The following is a 19,004-nucleotide window of genomic DNA, read 5'->3' as shown; positions in this document are numbered from 1 at the left end:
TATATATATATATATATATATTTATATATATATATGTTGTCTGTGACGAATAAATTAGAGCAAGATGAATATGAACGATTCATGTAAAATTTGGAATCGCCGCGTAACCGTCGTTCTTGTTATTGTACCATAGTAGAATAAAGCTTATCTACTTGTTTGAAAATTTTAATTCTCAAAGAAACGTGAGAAAAAGAGACTTTAGGAATCAAAAGTAATAGAAAAAAGAAATGATGGTAACAGAGGCTTAGCAAATGAAGTTTCCTTCAACTTTTATTGCAAAGCAAAGTTCTCTTATTTCAGTTTATGCTTTTATGTTAACCCAAAACGGCAAATCCCAAAATAAATGGTGGAGATGAAATTTTAGGGAAATATTTAGTGATGAGACGAAGAGAATTAATTCAAAGAAAGGGAAAGGTTTTCAATATAATTAGGGAAAAAACTTACCCGTGGTGTTTACACCCAATATAATTAAGTTAACCATAGAAGACAACTAAGATCTAAGAGCCTTATTTTAAATAAAAAAAAGAAAAAGAAAGAAATAACAACGTAAAAGGAGTAAGATCTAAGGCCTCATTTAATTGCATTTAATGGAGGTCTGAATCTTAATCATTCACATCTCAGATATTAAGTACATTTGTTTTTAGGCAAAATACCTTAAATCACCCCTAAACTTGGCTCAAATTATTAGTGTATCCCTAAATTATGCTCGGTCCTAATTACCCCATGCAACTATATGAACGTAGAACCCCCGAGCTCATATAGCCTACTTCAGTGCTTACACGCGCTGGCCACGTTGGAAAATTTACCTTATGTGTTCTGCACGTAGGACAAAGAAATATTATTTTATTTTATATACACAAATCAAAAGAAAAACAAGAATTAAAACATAATAATCACTGTGTTCCAGTTTATGTGAACCTATTTCCTTTTTGGTCCATTTCAAGAAGAATGAACAATTTCTAAATTTGGTAACAATTTAGCTTAAAGTTATAACTTTACTCTTAATGATAAGCTTTTATAACCACACAAATACTCTGCCCATTTAAACTTGTTTAGGACCACAAATTCCAAAAAAATTCATTTTTTAATCGTGGTCAGTCAAACAGTTTCACGTAAATGTATTAGGAATAGTCGATCATTTTTCTCCAAACATAGTTGTCAGTACTCCTCTCCCCACTCTCTCTCTCTCTCACTTTCTCTCAAATCCTCTCAATGTTTCCCGATTGTTTGCCGATTAGCTGCGATTTTTTCTCCAATTTTGAAGTGCTTCTCAGCAGTTTTCTCCGTATATTCAAGTAGACATATCTAAAGGTTAGTGATTGAAACTTGATTTTTTGATTAGGGTTGAAATAGGATAGAGCTGAATCTAGATAATGATTTCAATCTTAAATGAAGATGAACTAGAACTTTTAAATAGCCACTTTATATCTACAAAACTTGATTTTGTGCATGCATGCCCTTAAAGTTTTTCTGTTATAAGTAACAAATTTTAGGGCTTTTTTGATTTTTATATTTAGGGTTGTCTACATGTATATTTTGGAATATTTTAGTTATTTTGGAGACAGAGTAAGGCTTTTCCTGCCATTTCAGTTTATAACAAAATATAGTAATATATTTCTCTGTTAAAGTGAAGGTTTTATATGTATAGTACTTGTATTTTATATTTATTTTAGTTGTTTCTCTTGTTTTACTGCTAACTTTAGATGTTCTCTTTAAATGTCATTTCTTTTGGATGTAGGTTGTCCAATGGCTTCAAAATACTTTAATTTTAGATGGAAACTTGGGGGGATGTTGATGAGTGAAGTAGGGCCACTGTTTGTTGGGGGTAGGATTGAATATTCCTTCAACATTGACTTTGATCACTTGTCTATCCAGAACCAGTAGATATTGCTAAAGATTTTGGGATTAAAAAGTCAGGGACAACTTATATTGTACCTTCTAAGGGTGGCAAAGTGGTAGAATTAAAACAGGACAGGGATTTATTAGACCTTGGAGTATTGTTAAATGATGGGGACACAATAGATATTCTTGTCTGCAATGACTCTAATTTTGAGGATGTGGGGCATATTAATCAACATGTGACAAGTGAGGGAGGAGGTGGTAGTGAATTAACAAATGTAAATGGGGGCAGCAGGGAATGTGGCCCTATTTTTAATCCCCAAACACCAACTATAGATCTAGATCTAGTAGAAGATATTGTCAATGCTGCCAGTGATGATTTACAGGGAGAAAATATTGTTAGTAGTGATGTAGAAAATTCCAATACTTCATCAGTATCTGAATTTGAACTTTCCGATGACTATGGAAGTGATATTCATGAAAAACTTAGGGTTGTGAAACAAGATCTGAAGGCTTACAACAAAAAAAAAGGGAAAAAATGATAGGAAAGAAAAACCAGATGGGTTTCTAGGTGAGGCTGGTCTTGATGAAGGTTATGAAGATATTGATAAAGTTAAAAAAAAATCTAAAAGATAAATTGGGAGGTGATGATGATAAGCCATATTATGACTCATCAGATGCAGATAGTTTTGCTAGTGAATCTGATGGTGAAGCTGTCAGTGATGATGAAGTAGGAGGAGGGAACTTCAGGGAAAGGAGAAAAAGCAACAGAGTAGTATATGATCCAGATTGTGAGAAGGTTATTTGGCAAATTGGTCAAGTCTTTGAAAATGTGAGTGAGTTTAGAGAGGCTTTGAGCAAGTATGCTGTAAAGAAAGGGGTTCAGTTGGACAAATACAAGAATGACCCAAGTAGAGTTAGGTGACAATGGACGAAAATTATAGACAAAAAGAAAACATATATAACAAACCCAACAAAAATATACTAAAATTGGACCTTCTAAATAGCAATAATATGACTGTATTCATACTTTATAGTTTCTGCATCCAAGAAATCTCCTGCCGGGATTAGCATTTGACCAAGAAATTTTTACACATGCCGGATATCCACATCAACAAAGTGTATTCATCTTTAATGTGGGGTATGGTGGAGAAAAATAGGACAGAAATCTGAAAATGGAACTAAGTAATTTAACTAATAAAAAAGAAAATCAAGAATTATAAGGAACTTGAGTTTGGCTTCAATAGAGGATGTTATAAATAGGAAGAAGAAGGATTGTAGCCGTTGGGATGTTATTTGGGGGCCTGTTTTTGGTGTTTGAGAGCTCTCTCACGCGCCTAAGTGCATCTGCCCCCACTTGCTATGCCATGTGGCAGATCAGGGTTTCTACATTTATATAGTCAAGTGTATGGGGTAATTAGGATCGGGCATAGTTCAGGGAGGACACTAATAATTTGAGCCAATTTTAGGGGTGATTTAAGGTATTTTGCCTTGTTTTTAAAGTCTGAATCTTAATTATTCTGATCTTAATCATTAAGTGTGTTTTTTTTACTTCACAACCAATTAATGGGTCTGAATATGTCTGTTTGATTAAGATCTATAACATAGACTTAATTTCATTAAGATGCTATCACATATTCCTTATTAACTGTCGCCACCGCCTACCATTATCAACTATCACTATGCCACCACAACCACCATACTCAACCACCACCACCACGGCACCATAATCCTCAATCATAGCCTCCAACATTATTGACCATCACCACCCACTATCCCTACCACTCCGACCACCATATAGCATTCTCATCCACAATCAACATTCATCCACATCAAATACCACAAATGACCACTCCATCACCATCAACAACCCTAGCTGGAACTGCCCATCATTATAACCTACTACCACCCACCCATCACATTCCTCAGTCACAACTACTATCACCACCCGTCATTATTAACTATCATCATCCATCACCACCATCCTCAATCATAATTGCCACCACTACCAATCACTACTAGCTACTAGCACGAACCACCATCATCAACCAAAACTACCACAAACCACCGCCTCTAGTCGGCATTCACCCGTTAGCCATCACCACCAACAACTATCACATTTTAAAAAATTATATATTTTATTGATAGAATATTGGATTAGTTAGTATTTCATTTGAATTTTATATCTATTAATTTTTAAATAAAGATAAGTTTTATACATTCAGATGTTAAAAATCAAACAGTCTTAATTATTTCTATTCAGATCTTAATACACATCTTAATATATTCAGATGTGTATTCAGATTTAAATGTCTTAATCTTAATACACATCTTGATATTCAGATGTGTATTCAGATTCAGACGTCTTAATCTTAACAAAACAAATGAGACCTAAGAGTCCTTCTTTCTTCATTCTTTGTGTATTCCGAAACAATAGCCTATTCATTCATATTAAGAGCCATAACATAAAGAAATTTTATTTAAGATTTTATATTTTATACTTTTAAATGGCAAGAATCTTTCATAAAGCATAATGGTGTTTTGCTCAATTTAAATTGAATTTACCTTTACAATGATAGTTATTGGAAAAGTAATGCAAAGTATTCTGCCATGAACTCATGAACCATAAGTATATATTATAAGAAACAAGTTTTGTAGGTAAGCATATATTATTAGTTGTAACTACACAGTAAAAAAAAATTACAAATATAACTACGATATTAAAACAGAAGTAAAAATTTCTTTTCCAGATAAAAGCTAAAATACATACAGCAAAAAATAATTATGTTGGTAATGGCGTAATGGCCGATGATGGCCCAAAAAAAGAGAAATATACATGGCACGTCACTTTTTTAAAAATATTTAAGAAAATGTTAGCAATCTTTATTTATTACATAAAGGGAATATTTTTTTTACATTTAGAGCATATCTTAAAGATAACCAAATAATTAGTTACCGTGGCAAAAGGCACAGATCATGGGATCTTTGCAATTTCACATTCTCTCTCATCGTTAAAAGAAATCAGATGCACTCTCTCTTCATAGTATCTCCTTCTTTTCTCCAATCACTCAAACTATCAAAATATATAATAAATTAGGCTGCATATTTCTCTCAGTCGATCCACAATTGTAAATCACGGAGACTTTGTGCCTTTTGCCATGGTACCATAATATGGATTTTCGGAATTCGCTTAATTGTTCAGAAAAATTACGGAGATTTTGCTCAATCATTCCAAAAATTCACAAAGATTTCGCTCCACTCTTCTTATCCTTTCGCTCAATTGTTTGGGATTTCGCTTAATTTTGAAGAATATTTCACGGAGATTTCGACCATGATTTCATCCATTTGCTCAATCAATCTCTCCAAATAAACCCACAATCCATAGAAATGGTATATATATATATTTGAGTTGTATATCTATTTTTGTATTATTTCTATTAGGCTTTCCAACTGTTTTTCCATAGAATATGCAACAATGGCAAAGTTAAAACAAGAAACATAAGAAGTAAATACGGAAATAACAACATTTATATGAACCATAATACATAATGCATTTTTACTAAACTACTGTTTCAACTTGAACAAAGCTTTTCTTTAAAGACATCATAAGCAGACTAGCATAAGAGCTAAGCACTATTTTGGAGGATTTCTGCAGGTTTTCCGGTTGTGACCTTGTTGTCCACACAAACCACATGTAATGTTACACCTTTTAGCCTCGGACTCACCGGCACCTTTGATTCTCATCTTCTTTGGCCTTCCAGGTTTAACTTTTACTTTTGGTGGCTTAACCGCATCCCCTAATACATCTTCGAGGATTTCCCATTGACTTTCGTCAGGAATTGGATAAACCGGAAATTCATAGGTCTTCATCATGTAATCCTTGCTATAGTATGCCGAGCAATATAATATTGGTATTCATCCATGTGGTATTTTGTCACAATCGCCCATGCATGCTCACATGGTATCACATCCAGTTAGAACCTTCTGCAACTACATTTTCTTTCCCGCATGCACACCACAAATCGCCTCCTATCATGTATACAAGTGTTTATTTGATGGAGTAACCTACATTAAGAAAAGTAAAATATTAACTTTATAAATTGTATAAAGTTTATACATTTTAATCATTATTTCCGGCTATTTTTATAAAGAGCCCGTACAGTCAACTTTTTCACTCATAAAAATTGAGCATAACTTATCCAAGTACTAAGGAAATTGGAAACCATTGAATGAAACCATTTAATCCATATTTCATTGTAAAAAGTTTATACAATGAAATGAGTATATGCGGTATATTTTTACATAGTTTAATATGTATTATGATGTAGTAACGTTTTTATCAGTACACTCTAATTTCATTATATATTCTAAGATTATACCTTGTATGTCAATTTAACTTACCGTCATGCTTCTCAACGCAATGATTTTTTCCCTCAGCATTATTTCATACTTTGTGCTAAGCATTGTACCAGTTGCCAATGCTGCGTTTCTGTTTGTGTTATTCCAAGCCCCAACGAGCTTCATCAAGTAGTCAAGCAGATCGTAGATAGGTAGATCCCTCGCTGCCTTATTCACAGAATTCATGGATTCCGCAATATTTGAGGTCATCACCATGGACCTGTTAACGATTGAATGCGCTGCCGACCACCTATCATATCCAATGTTGAATAAGTACGGTTTAACTCTCCCATCAATATTACATATTTCTGAGATGTATTGGTTGAATTCCTCAATTGTGTATGCTTTAGCCATAGCAAAAAATAAGGGCCTTATTTTCTTTTGGCTTTTCTTGAACCTCAACTTTATGTTGTTCCATAGATGGAATATGCATACACATTGAGGCACTTTTGGATACACAACTGACGTTGCCTTCAAAATGCTTTCATGCCTGTCAGATACGATGCACATTCCTTCTCCTATACCATATGTTTCTCGCAAATTCTGGAAGAACCACTCCGATGATGCATCATTCTCCGAATTAACCACAACATACGCGATCGGGAATATTTTACCTTATTGAACATCACAAAAATTAACTTTCTTTAAAATTTAAATTATACAACATATCAAATACGATAAAGCGGATTTGTTGTAAAGGTATGACGATATGATATGTTATACTAAATGTAGAGCTGCTATAGCACCAAAATAGTCGGATAATTTATGCACGTTATAGATGAAATAATTTCCATTACGATTATTATATTCAATCAGCATCTTGGGTGCAAGCCGTTAGTAACGTCCCTCTGTGTGTTGATTTTAGAAAGCTAACCTCGACAACAACATTAGGCATGCAGTACTCCCACCCTTTAATTGATGAGTAGAGTGCTACATATACATATAAGAAGCACCCGTCATCTGATCTTTCTAACCTTGTCACTGACCCAGGATTTGTATGCATTAACATATACAAAAAACCCAGCAGCTTATTATACGAATCGCTTGGTTTACCTCTCAACAGTTCAAACGTTTTTTCCCTCGACCTCCATGCTTTCATATAGTTCAAATCAACTCCATAATCCCCCTTGAGGTCACGTTGTATTTCTGCTGGAGTATACTCCAACTTTGGATCATCTAACTTGTTCATTATCAAACTTCCAACGAGATTAGAGGTAGCCTGCGGCTGTGAAAATAATCTGGAATTATTTCCACATGTGTGGACTTTCTTAAACTTTCTCACCTTAAATATATTCGAGGTGTTTAGGCTTGATGCCTTAAGATTCCATGAGCATTGATCATCCACACATACAAGATAATACCTGCAGTATAAATACATTAGTTACTTTTTTGGTTTCAAATACAAAAATTAAATTAGTAACTTGGTTAAAAACTCGAATTATATATACTGGCACATATAAATCATACATATACCATTCCATGTATATTTCGTGCATATGCTCTAAACCATCAGTTTAATCTTTTTACCCAAATATTATACTAAATTTATACCATTTAACAGTAGTATATGTGAATATACAGTTACTAAATACTAAATTTACAAGACATGAAGTACACTTGCTACAATTAGCTATATGCACGTATCTTCAGCCGGCCATATGTAGATAATGAGTGAAATTTATATAAGATTATTCGATAACTTTACATTTACCTTGTTTTATTTGAACGATCAACCTTGAACTGGAACTTCTCTCGGATTGCAAGATGTTTCATAGCGTTTTGCAGTACATCCTTATTTTTGTACAACTGCCCTTCATTACCCTCTTGATGTGTACTGATGCCGATTATACACTCTTCATCGGTATGCATAACATCATTGTCCTCTCTATTTTCGGAATTATTCCATTCAACCGGTTCCATATTAATGTCAACCATTGGCAAATTCTGAAAATGACTGGAGTTTGCCTTGTTAACAACAGGAATCGAGTATGTAGCGTCATTACCCTGCCCTTTAAACGTTATACACAATGGATAATCCGTGAAAGATAAATTTTTGCTTTTCAACTCCAAGTACAAGCCCAAACTCCTTTCGTCGTATATTTTCATGGGTGGAAACTTTCACGGAATATTCAATATCCATCATATCAATATTTGCGTCGACTCCAAGTATCTTTGATATCTCCAAACGAATCGATTTAAAATTGCAATCCATACTGATCAATACCCCATCGACGCTAAAATTCTTAAACTTGTGTTGCATATCCCATTCACCGCTATGTTGAACCAAAATTGTGATTCTGTTATTCATGGCAGAAGAAGTATATGAGATTTTTCAGTTGTTTGCTACCTATTCGTTGCTGCTCATCTGTTTAAGTAATACTATAGGGCTTATGGAATGCGGCAGTTACAAATAATAAGATTTGCTGACAATAATGACTAATTATCTTAATTAAGTAGTAGTAGGTAACTGAAATGCGTGATTGAAGTTACCATGTTTAAAGAGTTTTGGCTAGGAATATAAATATTTGCTTGCCTATATGTAAAAGACATAATGCTGCTATATGTGCGGAAATTTTCCTACAATTTTGCCTAGTTATGTTTTTTGCTCCAAAAAAAAAGTACCGGATTTGATGTTACTGTTAGCATAACAGAGATGTGAAAACATTAAGTATTTTAGTAAAATATTATTATATTTAATATATCTCAAAACTAGTTAACTATAGTTAAATACTAATAATTCTAGTTAAACAAAGTTACATGTTGATTGTTTAATGGCCGGGTGTAAACACCTGGTGCGGGTAAGTTTTACACCATTTCTATCAAACCTCACCATTTCACGGAACATTTTATGCTTTCACTCACAGGATTGCATCAACTTTAGTTGTTAAATCTTCTGTGTTGTCTATGATGAATAAAACAAGATGAAATTCATGTAGTTCATTCAGGGCGGCTCAAGCACATATGTAGCCTAAAGTCATATTAAATGTGGTCTAAATTTTTAAAAGAATGTTATGATGTTTGTTTTATTTGAAATCTATTTTCCTAGCTTTTTGAGAAGCAAAGTTCCTTTTCTGAGCCGAGGGTCTATTGAAAACAACCTTTCTACCTGCATTAGGTAGGGGTAAGGTCTGCGTACAAACTACCCTCCCCAGACCTCACATGTTGGGATCAAACTGGGTTTGTTGTTGTTGTTGTTGTTTTGAGAAGCAAAGTTGTTTTATAATTGATTTCTTCTAATAATTCCTTTTCAATTGATAATATAGTCAATCTATTTAATTTTTCTTAAGACATTGTTGGTCTTAGGTACGATTTTATCAATTTTAATTTTAAAAAACTTATTTTCTTTAAGGCAACTATTGCAGAAAAACTTTACTTTTGTACTAAAAGTACTAAATGTTAGTATTATTTTTAAATACTTATAAACCAATTATTTTTTAAAAAAATGGGGCCCCCAAATTTGGGAGCTAAGGCATAAGCCTTACTTGTGATAAGCTTAGAGCTGGCCCTGAGTCGATTTGGAATTTATAAGTATGCAAGTGTCCGTTCTTGTTATTGTACGTAGTAGAATAAAGCTCATCTACATGTAGTTTGACAATTTTAATTATCAGGTCAATTATAAGTTGTGAAGTCTTGTTAAACATTCCGCTGTTGTAATTTTCTCTTTTCCTATTTTTGCTTACAGCTTGTTTGGATGGTTGTTACCTATTGTATTGTATCATATTGTTACTTTAAATATAATGTTTGTTTTGATTGTTACTTAAATTTTATTGTATCGTACTGTCAAATCCGTCGTTACGTAATGACGAAAAATGTCACTTTATGTAACGACAGATTTGATGTGATGGCTGTATTGGTCAAAATCTGACCGCTGTGGTCGACCCAATCGGGACCACGTCCAAACAGCGGGATAAGGAAAGACGCCATGACTTACTCCAAACCACGTATTCACAACGACGAAAATGGATGTGGTACGAAGTGGCTATGGCCCGAAAACATAGCAAGGACATCGAGACTATATATATATATATATATATATAGGGAGGGGACCTTCCTAAAAGGAGAGGGGGAGCTTTTTCTCTCCCTCGACTCTGTAATCTCCTTAGTGAACCGATTGGTGAAAGAAGAAATGAAAGACTTTGATAATTTATTGCTCTTATTTCATTTTTACGCATCATTTTCTGGTTTGTTTATAGATCTGGAGTTTACTATGTTTGACTAAGATTTACCTCTTCAACTTCTTTAATTGATTTAATAAAAAAGGTTTCAATATCTTTTGGTCAAACAATTTGGCGCCGTCTGTGGGGATTTCTTAGTGAAAACTTCCTAGTCTTCTCTAGATCAAAAACCGGAAACATGGCCACCCACCAAAGAGAACGATAATGATAGCTTGCAACTGTTTCAAAGAAAATGGAGGAGACGAAAAAGGAGAATTAAGCACTCCGTGACCAAATGAGGGGAAAGAGAGCTGAATACGGTTACCTAATTCAGAAAACATCACCCCCATCAACCATTAAAGCGCCAAGCAAAACGAGCAACGCCACAGATCTACCTTCATTCCCCAACTCATTGAATCGGAATAAGGAAATATCATCCTGGCCCACCTTCTGCCGATTACTCGAACAAGAACGCAGGCGCCACGCGAGCGAGCGAGGAAACAACTCAACTGAAATAGGGGAAATTACTACCAAACAATTTGGTTGTCATCCACCAAACAAACCCAACCCCTAGGAAACGATACCCCTTGAGTGGTCCTCCCTCACCCTCGCCAAGAAGGCTTCCAAAGAGGGCCTTCCTGGGGACCTAAAAACCCGGCCGACGAGGGGGAAATCCCCGAGTCAAAGTGTAATTCATCGTCCCGCCCGCCAATGACATTTCCAGACCGGAAAGTAAAAACGTTAGACAGGGAAACTCCAATATGCACGTGAAACGAGTGTGAGCAAAGCAGCAGTGTTTTCTGCTCCCCGATATCACACTCCCGATGTAAATAAAATCAGGCGAACTAGGACTTCCCCAGAAAATACCCAACTCTCCAAAAAACCAGGACTCACGACGGGTTAATATTTCGACGAAAGTTCGAAATAACACCCTTAAAGGCAAGGGCCTTCGCCAAAAGAGATGAGTTCGACTTCGATCGAACGACGACGGGTTAATATTTCGACGAAAGTTCGAAATAACACCTTTAAGGACAAGGGCCTTTGCCAAAAGAGATGAGTTCAACCTTGATTAAACGACGACGGGTAAATATTTCGATGAAAGTTCGAAATAACACTGATCACTGCCAACTCCACACTACTAAAAGGTAGGAAGAGAGGGTCGCAATAGCTTTTACCCGATATGAGGTTCGTGATCGATTTCCACAAGAAGTTAGGAATGGAGTCGAGTATCTATCTAGACTAGAGTTGTGTATTTGTTCCTAATGTCACTTCCATACATTTTTGGGTTTTTGATTATAAACTACTATTATCAAACTATTAATTGAAACTAGATTATGCTACGAGATAATTGCTAAGTTGTATCTAATGGGAAGAAGGGTACTAGGGTCATGACATTACCTACGTGGCTAATTGACAGGTAGATGTTACTAAAGTTCGATTGACATAATTGGGGCTTATTGCTATAACCGTTGCACAATTTTACCCACTCTCACACCTCTCGGTAGAGAGAGTGATTTTGCCCAATTGACTCTCTCGAGACCAAATGGGTAGGCAAATTAGCTCAAGCAACTAGGGTTCAAGTTGGGTAATTACTCTCTTGAGGCTTAACCCTTTAATTGGGACTATCAATTCTCTTGAGTCCATCCCAATTCTTTGTTGGGTCAATTTTGGAGACTTAGACTCTCTTTCTCAAGAAGAGCCAAGTCAACTTAGCACAAACCAGTGTTTGCAACCACCAATTCATAGATTAAACCATAAAATTGACCCAAATAACAAACATCCATAGTCAATCTAACAATAGATGGCAACACTCATCAATTACCCATACTAGGGTTGAGCCACAACCCTAGCTAATGGGTTTATCTACTCATGCTTGAAGAAGAAAATAGAGAAATAGATGAAGAACAAGGTATATTAATTAAATGCTAAATTAAAATACAAGAATCTGTCGTTAATTTGAAGTTAAGATGCCAAAAATGGATACAGATGAAGTTCCCACGAGCGCAACTAAGTTCTGGATATATCTGATGACCTAAAAATGGTAAAATATTCTATTTATACTATGCTGGAAAAACTGGAAAAAATACCCTGCGGGGTAAGCGCGGGCCGCATAAAATGGACCGCGGCCATGCTAGGCTCTTGGACTTTAATTCTGGGCTCTCTGACTTGGGCTCCGCGGACCGCGGACTGCATTGGCATTTTCCATCTCTCTGAATATCTCTTCCGCGGACCGCACAAAAAGTTAGTGTGGCCGCGGAACCTTCACCACAGACCGCACAATGTGAACTGCGGCCGCGTTGCCTGAAGCCTGGTTTTGCCATCTCTCTGAATCACCTAGTGCGGCCGCATTCGACTTTGTGCGGTCCGCACTAGGCTTGTTTGCCCTCAGTTTACTTTGTCTTTGATACTTGAGCAAGTTTCACTCCTTTTGAGCCGATTTTTGACATTTCGTCACTTTGTCGATCAAACCTGCAATCAAGCACAACTTATGAGCTTTTTGGGACTATTTTGTAACGATTTATAATCAAAGCATAGGCAAGAAGGAGCATGAAACTCGTTAAAATCCCTACTTATCAACTCCCCCAAACTTAAGCCTTTGTTTGTCCTGAAGCAAACAAAATAAGACTCACCCCTTAAGGGAAAATCCAAGTATTTCCAACTATCCTAAAGTAACCTCAACAATCATCATTTGTGTGACGACCCGACCCGTCGTCTCATGAGTTACCGCTCCGTTTCCCCCCATTTTCAGCTTCTTTATGCTTCATTATCCGTATCTTGTGTGATCGAGTTGATTTGGAGTGGTTTTAGTAGGAAATGAGACACTTAGTCTCTTTTAAGGAAGCTTAAGTTGGAAAAGTCAACCGGATGTTGACTTATGTGTTTGAGGGCTTGGATGTGAGTTTCGATGGTTCGGTTAGCTTCGGAAGGTGATTTATGACTTAGGAGCGTGATCGGAAGGAGTTTTGGAGGTTCGTAGTAGATTTAGGCTTGAATTGGCGAAGTTGATATTTTGGCGTTTTCCGGTTGATAGGTGAGATTTTGATATAGGGGTCGAAATGGAATTCCGAGAGTTGCAGTAGTTCCGTTGTGTCATTTGGGATGTGTGTGCAAAATTTCATGTCATTCGGACGTGGTTTGGTTGAGTTTTTGATCAAAAGGGTAATTTAGAAGATTTTGAAATTCTTAGGCTTGAATCCGATGCGAATTTGGTGTTGTGATGTTGTTTTGAGCATTCCGAAGGTTGGAACAAGTTTGAATGATGTTGTGGGATATGTTAGCATGTTTGGTTGAGGTCCCAGTGGCCTTGGGTGAGTTTCGGGTGGTTAAACGGACTATTTCATCTTTGGAAAAGTTGTAGTTTTTTTTTAGCTTCAGCTGTGCACCAGAAAATTTCTGGTGCGAGGAGTCCAGTATGGAAGCTCATTTCTTGAAATATATAAGGAATCAGAAAAAGTGCAAAACATGTAAGTTGTAGCCCTTTCATTCTAGTTTTCAGAAAGTTAAACCATTCATGATTTTGATATTTTATCAGAAAATTATGACGAAGCGAATATGGCTGGTGGATCAGTTTTGACAGAATTTTCTGATGCATTTTAGAAGCTCATATCTCGGAATATATAAAGAGTTATATGGTGTACAACCTATCAAATGAAAGATTTTAGAGTCTAGTTTTTAAATATTCAAGCCGTTTGTCATTTGAATATTTCCATAAGGAGTTATAGGCGTTTTAACGGGAGGTGTACATCAGGAAAAATGGTAAGAGGATGTACAACCTGCACAGCGCAAGGTACACCTCGATGAAGCCTGGGCAGAATGTTTTTAAGTCCTCTTGTCCGCGATTTGGGTACCCTTTTCAGCCATAGTTGATCATTTTGAGAGCTTTTTGAAGGAGATTGAAGAGGGATTCAAGGAGAAACGTTTGGAGGTAAGAATTTCGAACCTAAAACTCATTTATATTGTGAAATCCACCTAGAAAATCATTGAATTCTTGCTAAAAATGGAAGAAATAGGGCTTGGGATTTTGAGATTTTGATTGGGGATTTGGAGGACCATTTGGGGTCGGATTTGAGAACTTTTGGTATATATGAACTCGTGGGGAGATAAGGAACCCGTTGATGTAAAAATTTCTGAATTTCGAGAAGTGGGTCCGGGGCTCGGGTTTTGCTAATTTTGGGATTTTTGATATTTTTTGATTGTTTTTGATTGGGTTTTGTTCCCTTAGCATATTGTGACGTATTCGTTCTGGTCAGATTCGATGCGCGAGGAGGCTGATTTGAGAGGCAAGGGCATAGCGAGCTAGAGATTTGGCCGGTTTGAGGTGAGTAATGATTTTAAATGATGTCCTGAGGGTTTGAAACCCCGAATTTTGCACAACATAGTGTTATACTGAGATGAGACACACGCTGCGTGATGAGCGTGGGGTTCATTGCTACTGGGGATTGTGACTTGGTCCATCCCAATTGATATTTTCACTACATTTTTACTGAGACTTATGTATTGTCATCATGACTTGGGCTAGTTGCCATGTTTGGGGCTTTGTGCCGACCTGTAGAACCCTTATGGGATATTTGACTGATTTTCCTCACTTATTTGCTAAAAATCATATCCTCAATCATGTTTCTAATTGTTTAAAAATGATATGAATCGGGTTATGAAATGTTAATCATAAATGAAAGAAATATGTGGGCTGAGATCCCTACCTTATATTATTGTGCCCGAGAGGCTGTGATTATAATGACTGAGAGGGGTTGAGGACCCAATAGTGAGGATATTATATATGATATTGGATCGGGCTGCACGCCGCAACAAATACATATATTGGATCGGGCTGCACGCCGCAACAAATACTTATATGGACATATATATATATATATATATGGATCGGGTTGCACGCCGCAGCAATATAGCGCTTGGGTTGTAGGAGCCCCTTCGGAGTCTGCACACCCCCATTGAGCGCAGTTGACTATTATTATTATGGATCGGGCTGTGCTCCACAGCGATATAAGGATCGGGCTGCACGCCGCAACGGTATATGTATATATATGTTTCGATTTCGGTTATTGTGAGAAGTATATGAATTGAGTATTGAGGGTAAGAAATAAGTAAATGAACAGAAATGCTCGAAGAGCGGATTTATACTAGATTAATGCCTGTCAAACTACCTATTTTCACCTGGTTCAAAGATTTTCATTCAATTTTCTTTACTACTTGCTCTTTAAATGGTTTTACTACTTTGATATAAAACTGCTTAGTGCCTTTACGTGATTTCATACTGTCAGCCATTATTTATTATTATTACTCACTGGGTCGGAGTACTCACATTACTCTCTGCACCGTGTGTGCATGTACAGGTGTCCCTGAGGTGTAGAGCGAGTTTTCCTGCCGACCTGGACAGGCTGAATATCAGGAACATCTTGTGGCTGACTGGAGGAAGCCTCCGATGGGTCTGCCAACTGGATGATCGCCTCATCTGCACTAGGGAACTTCCTCTTCTTCTTAGGAAGCCTCTGTGTCTGCTCCTGCTGTGGCTCTGCTGCTAGTACTGTTGCTGGAGCTGGGTCCTCAAATAGCAAATCTAAAGGCAGCTGGTCTGCCTTCAGTCTGTCCACATCCGCTCTAAGCTCCTTCACAGACTCCTTGGAAGCCCATGTTTTGCGCAGCTTCTTGTGCTCCTTGGCAAGATCCTTCAGGGCCTTGCCATGTGAATCCACTGCCTTCGCCAAGGCAGCCTGAGAATCAAGGATCTTCTGCTGGTTGGCAAGAATCTACTTAAGTGAATCCTCGATAGACTGGGGCACCTGCACTGGCTGTGGTGCCGACTGAGCCGTAATGGTGGAGGTCAATGTAAACAACTTGGACGAAGCAGTCGCCATCCAGTTGTTCAAGCTATGAAGTGTCTGACTCAGCTGGTGGGAGGTGATAGGATGGGCCCGGGAAGATGGAATTCCCGGGCCAGCTGAAGTAGAGAGGCCAGCAGTAGTGGAAGGTCCGGGAGGCATGTCAGCAACTGTGGAGGCAGGCTCAGTGGAGGGCTCTACCATAACCGGCTCTTAAGACTGGCCAGTTGGGGCAGAAGCACGCGGCTTATAATTCTTGTCCTTGGGGTTGTCTGACCCCTTCAAACTATACCACGAAAACGGAGCCACATGTTTGACCTTGATGTCAAAAGGTCTCTTCTCCACCTCCAGGTCCCGGAAATACATAGTGAGGGTGCTGGGAAAAGGGTAGTTCCGGTCATGCTCAACCCCCACTGCAGAAATGACGCGGGACATCACATTGCCCACATTGATTGAGTATCCCGCCATAATAGATGCAACAAGAACAACCCGGGTAAGTGGAATAGTCTGATCATGGGTAGTGGGGTCGAGTCGACTGCACACAAAAGTCAACCACCCCCTAGCCTCAAAGTTGAAGGTCCTCCGAAGTATTTTGGCCCCTGCTTGCAACCACTCTGGAACCGTACCCGGGAGTGCCAGGTATGAAGCTAACCACGAACGAACCTCCTCGCCCATTGCCAACTTTTCATTGTAAAGGGACTCATCTTCTTCATTGAACCCCAGGTATTCATTTAGTGCCTTCCCGGTAAATACCACATTTTTGTTTCGCACTTTGGTCACTTTAGTGCCCTTCAAGATGTGGGCCACATTGTTATAAAACTCCTTGACCATATGCTCATTCGCCTTCACACAATTATCTTTAAAGTGCTCCCAACCCACTCGAGCTCGAAACTGTCTATGTACATTGGGGTGTAGGGGTAGAAGGTCTCTGTCAATGAAGCTCCTCTCAAGAATCAACTTTCGTGCCGGCCACCATTCCCTAAACTTGTGGAACGCCACCTGGCTGATGAATCTATCTTCCCAAACAGCGGGATTTCTAGTCCGGTCAATACCCCCAACCTGAGGCACACCACCCCCAGGTAACTCCCCATCTCCCTCATCACCTCTAGCACCCTCTCCAGATATTGAAGCTGTGGGAGAGGTAGAGTATTCATCCCCACTACCTGCTGCTGAGCCCTCAAACGACCCAGAAGAAATGTTGATTGAATCTTGAGCATCGGGGGAAGAGGGAGAGTGTCTTTATGTATGGCCCTCTCCGGATAAGGGATGTATAATGGGACTGAATCCGAAGAGATCTCCCGGGAAGGCTCGTACTCACTCCCCGAGTTGTCAATGGCTCTGTCAGCCGCTTTTATGGCCTTTCTCATGTCTTTGATGTTTTTTCTAGCCTGTAGAGTGAGTTTTACCATCCTTTGCTTCCCTCCCCGGGAAAAATCACCTAGACCGGGTTGTTTCGAGCCTTTGCCTCGTTGTTTAACCATTGTCTGCAAGCACAAACATCTAGCTTTGTTAGTATCAGCACAGGTAGTGAATCAGTTGTGAAAAATGAATTGCAGAACAGAAGCCCAAAAGTTGCAAAAGATATTGTAGACACAGTGCACCGCGGACCGCACAAAAAGGAGTGCGGCCACACTGAAGGCACCGCGGACCGCATAAAAGCAACCGCGGTCTGCATTGGGGGTAAGGGCTAAAAATTCATCCTCTGAATCTCACCACCGCGCTCCACACAAAGTGGCATCGCGGCCGCAGTGGGCCAGTGCGGACCACACAAAACGTAGTACGGCCGCGCTGGGCAACAAGTCAATCTTTCAGAACATAAGCACTACGGTCTGCACAAAGTGGTACCGCGGACCGCATCAGAGCACTGCAGATCGCACAAAAAGGACCGCGGTCGGCGGAGGGTGCTTAGTCAAGGCACTGAGTTAGGGTTCATGGGTTTTGCCTTTTTGTTCAAGTTTTTACCTAACTTTGTCCCTACTCAATTTACCCAGTTAATAATACTCCTCAAGCACACAAAACTTAACAGTTAAACTAAACTAACATCAAAATTGAAGAATTACAGGGGGGAAGAAGTCTACACAGTTAATAGAAAATGACATAAAATGAAATTAAATACTTAAAATAACAAGAAGTGGTTGAATTGTTACCAGATATTGAGAAGAAGTGAATAAACACAATGCAAACAAGCTAGTACGAAGAAGAGGGAAGATGAACAATAATTTTTAGGTATCTGAGAATCAATTTTTTGAAAAGGGTAACCGATGACCCATGTGGTCTATTTATAGAAAAACATGTGGGACCCGATCATGCCTACCAGCGCGGCCGCACAAAACGGACCGCGGACCGCGCTGGGTTTGTTCAGAAGAAGCTTGATAAGGCAACCTCTGCGGTCCGCACAAAACAGACCGCGGTCGCGGAGGTCCACCACGGTCCGCACTAAATGGAATACAGCCGCGGTGGCAATCTTCAGAGAGTACCTCACTTGGCATTCACCAGTGCGGACCGCACAATGTGCAATGCGGCCGCACTAGCAACTTCAGAGACTGTTCAATTTTTCCAAAATGTTTTGCACTGTATCAACACAATCCCCGCAACATTTCACAACGAATTAGCTCAAAAATCAATCCTACACTACAAAGAAAATCAAAGAAAACAAGAAGAAAAAGACATGGGTTGCCTCCCAAGAAGCGCCTGATTTAATGTCGCGGCATGACGCATGTTACCATCACATCACTTTAGATGAAGAAGTGCCACCACGTGGCTGTCATCAAATATT

The 19,004-nt window shown here is 38.4% G+C and overlaps 1 protein-coding gene across 1 annotated transcript; it reads right to left on the bottom strand.

Annotated features, from left to right (window-relative positions):
- Nucleotides 1-5,472: 5,472 nt before the first annotated feature.
- Nucleotides 5,473-16,264, bottom strand: LOC142181075 (uncharacterized). The gene is made up of 7 exons (XM_075253207.1): nt 16,190-16,264; nt 15,779-16,027; nt 7,949-8,241; nt 7,112-7,598; nt 6,241-6,780; nt 5,882-5,904; nt 5,473-5,722 (listed from the first exon to the last, which is right to left on the bottom strand). Exons 1-7 carry the CDS (start codon nt 16,262-16,264, stop codon nt 5,473-5,475), a joined length of 1,917 nt encoding a protein of 638 aa, XP_075109308.1.
- Nucleotides 16,265-19,004: the final 2,740 nt, after the last annotated feature.

This window comes from Nicotiana tabacum, chromosome 5 (assembly GCF_000715075.1).
Source record: "Nicotiana tabacum cultivar K326 chromosome 5, ASM71507v2, whole genome shotgun sequence".
NCBI lineage: Eukaryota > Viridiplantae > Streptophyta > Magnoliopsida > Solanales > Solanaceae > Nicotiana > Nicotiana tabacum.
This window is presented reverse-complemented; position numbering and strand designations above follow the sequence as displayed.